The sequence below is a fragment of the Caenorhabditis briggsae genome (genome assembly GCF_000004555.2).
Source record: "Caenorhabditis briggsae complete genome, chrIII, whole genome shotgun sequence".
In the NCBI taxonomy this organism is placed as follows: Eukaryota; Metazoa; Nematoda; class Chromadorea; order Rhabditida; family Rhabditidae; genus Caenorhabditis; species Caenorhabditis briggsae.
In genome coordinates this window covers 12,105,461-12,108,320 of record NC_013490.2, presented here as the reverse complement: position 1 = coordinate 12,108,320, position 2,860 = coordinate 12,105,461, and the positions used below count along the sequence as shown (strand labels likewise).

Sequence of the window (2,860 nt, the reverse complement as noted above, 5' to 3'; positions counted from 1 at the left end):
TCCATACTGCTCAAAATCGTTCAGCGCCCTGCTCAATTCTCACAAGCCATACGTTTTCAAGGTCGCCCTTCCAACATTGTGATGTCCAACTTCTGGATAAGGTGAGTTTCCACATTTCTGAAGAGTTATAAATTTGAATTTTCAGCATACTATGGCATCTACAGTCGTTGTTCAGAAGCACGCAATGTTCTTGACGAATAAGGTAGACTTGCTGCCCCACCAAATTAAAAATCATATTGAAATCTTCCAGGCCGACTCCTACGACCTCCGATGCCAATACCCAATCGGCTCCAGAGCCGTACAATCCCACGTCAACGTCTCCGAGCTTGCAACGACTTCAACGCTAACTGACAAGAACTCAACGCTAGCTCCAATTTGCCGGCTATCAGTTTCCAATGATCAACACTCGTCAATCTCGTTCTATTAGAGGTTTTACGGTATGCGTTTTTAAAGTTAGGCAACTTCAGGAGTGGGCGCCTCTCCCCAGGAAGGAAAATCCACTCATATCTATACGGCTTCTCCCTCTCATCCCACTGTTGCACGCCGTGGTGAAGTGGCTAACGCGCTACATCACTGTGCGGGAAGTCGCGGGTTCGAGTCCACTAGGTGGCTACTTTTGGTTTTTTAGGTTTTGAAATTAAAAAACACATGCCAAAAATTATAACATGCTCAAATTAAGGGAAAAATCAGGCATTCTCTTCTCCTCCATGCTCCTTTCAACTCACGTGCTTCCGTAGTAGAAGTAGTAGTCGTGCTAGAAGAAGACGATGTTTCTTCTTGAATCTCTTCTCCATATCCACCGTTGGAAGGAGCTGGCGATTCAGATGACGTGGTGGTGAACAACTCGGGCGGTGGTTGGATGCTTGGTGGACCACGGTTACCTTGAATTATTAGACATGCGGATCAGAAGACGTGCAAAACAGAATTTTTAGAATTTTTGAAAAATTTAGAAATCAGAAGACGTGCAGAAAAAAATTCAGAAGACGTGCAAGAATTTTTTGACGTACCTGAAGTGATAGGAGCCTCGGTCGTGATTGGTGTTGGTGGTGCTGGAGACGTTGTAGTCGTGGATTCTGAATTTCCAGAATTTTCATTTTTGACGTCATCTGGAGTTCCAGTGACCAGACGGACACGTGGTGTGGATGTTGGTGATTCAGAAGACGCGGTGGGTTCAGAAGACGTGACAGATGACGTGACAGTGGTTCTGGACTGGACTAGTGGCCTGGTGGCTTCTGATGACGTGGATGGGGACGTGCCGTCTTCTGGAGAGTTGGACGATACAGTATTTGGAGATTCAGGCGACGTGGGTGATTCAGAAGGCGTGGGGGATTCTGAAGACGTGACAGATGGGGACGTAACGTCTTCTGGAGTCGTGGACTTCACAGATGACGCGGATGGTGACGTTGATTTCACAGATGACATGAACACAGGGGATTCAGAAGACGTGGTGGGTTCAGGAGACGTTGTGGCTTTTGAAGACGTGAAAGATGACGTTGATGGTGACGTGGACTTTCCAGAAGACGTTGTGGTTTCTAGAGACTTGGACGATACATTACTCGGGGATTCTGAAGACGTGGGGGCTTCAGAAGACGTGACAGATGACGTGGATGGGGATGTCGCGTCTTCTGGAGGAGTGAACTTCACAGATGACGTGGTCACAGGGGATCCAGAAGACGTTGCGGCTTCAGAAGATGTGGATGGTGATGTGGACTTTTCAGACGATGTGACTGGGGATTCAGAAAACGTTACAGTACTTGGGGGTTCTGAAGACGTGACAGATAACGTGGATGGGGACGTGACGTCTTCTGGAGACTTGGAAGATACAGTACTTGGGGATTCAGAAGACGTGGACTTCACAGATGCTGTCGTCACAGGGGCTACAGAAGACGTGGTTGCTTCTGGTGACGTGACTGGAGGTTCGGAAGACGTTACAGATGACGTGGACCCTTCTGATGGCGTGGTGGCTTCAGAAGACGTGACTGAGACAGATGACGTGGACGTTACAGTACCTGAGGACGTGGTGGCTTCTGGAGACGTGATTGGGGACTCAGAAGACGTAGATTCTGGGGTAGACGTGACAGGGGACGTTGACTTCACAGATGACGTGGTCACAGGGGATTCAGAAGACGTGACAGGGGACTTTGTAGACTTCACTGTGGACGTTACAGATTCTGGAGACGTACCAGGTGATTCAGATGACGTCGTGACTGGTTTGTCGGAGACGTCCACATCTGGAGCTTCTGTAGAAGACGTGGTGGGTGTTTCAGATGACTGACGTGATTGAGACAGTGTGACAGGACTTTCAGAAGACGTGGAAGGTACAGAAGACGTGACAGGTTTTTCAGAAGGCGTGACTGCTTCAGAAGACGTAACAGGACTTTCAGAAGAAATCTTACTTGGCTGAGTGGTGGCTTCAGACGCTGTGGTGGATTCTGGAGCCTTTGATGGCGTGGCTGTCAAAATTAGCGGCTCCTGAGTCGTTGTTTCCTCTTCTGGAGACGCTGTGGAGGATTCTGAAGATTCAATTTTAGACGTCGTCACTTCAGAAGACGTGGTGGTGCTTGTCAAAGGTGTTCGTCCTTGATTGAACGGTGTGGACGATTCTGGAGATTCAGAAGACGTGGCGGGGGAGACAGAAGACGTCACATATACGGTAGTTGGGGATTCAGAAGACGTGACGGCTTCCGAAACATTGGACGACGTGACTGGTGATACAGAAGACGTCACAGTGGGTTTGGAACTTTCAGAAGACGTTGTGGTGGATTCTGTGGATTCAGACGACGTTGTGGACAGTTCGTGGATTCTGACAGATACGGTTAGTGAGTCTTCTGTAGACGTCGGCTCTTCTAGCGGCTTCTCA

At 48.6% G+C, this 2,860-nt stretch overlaps 1 protein-coding gene across 1 annotated transcript in view; it reads right to left on the bottom strand.

Moving 5' to 3' along the window:
• Positions 1-2,860, bottom strand: part of Cbr-fbn-1 — a gene marked incomplete at both ends in the record, with an annotated part of 21,958 nt that overhangs the window by 4,860 nt on the left and 14,238 nt on the right. Inside the window, 2 exons of the mRNA XM_045244508.1 lie at positions 712-881; positions 1,008-2,860. The exon at positions 1,008-2,860 is cut by the window's right edge and continues 1,540 nt beyond it. Of these exons, the coding sequence (XP_045091448.1) occupies positions 712-881; positions 1,008-2,860 (2,023 nt within the window). The remainder of the gene's footprint in view (positions 1-711; positions 882-1,007) is intronic.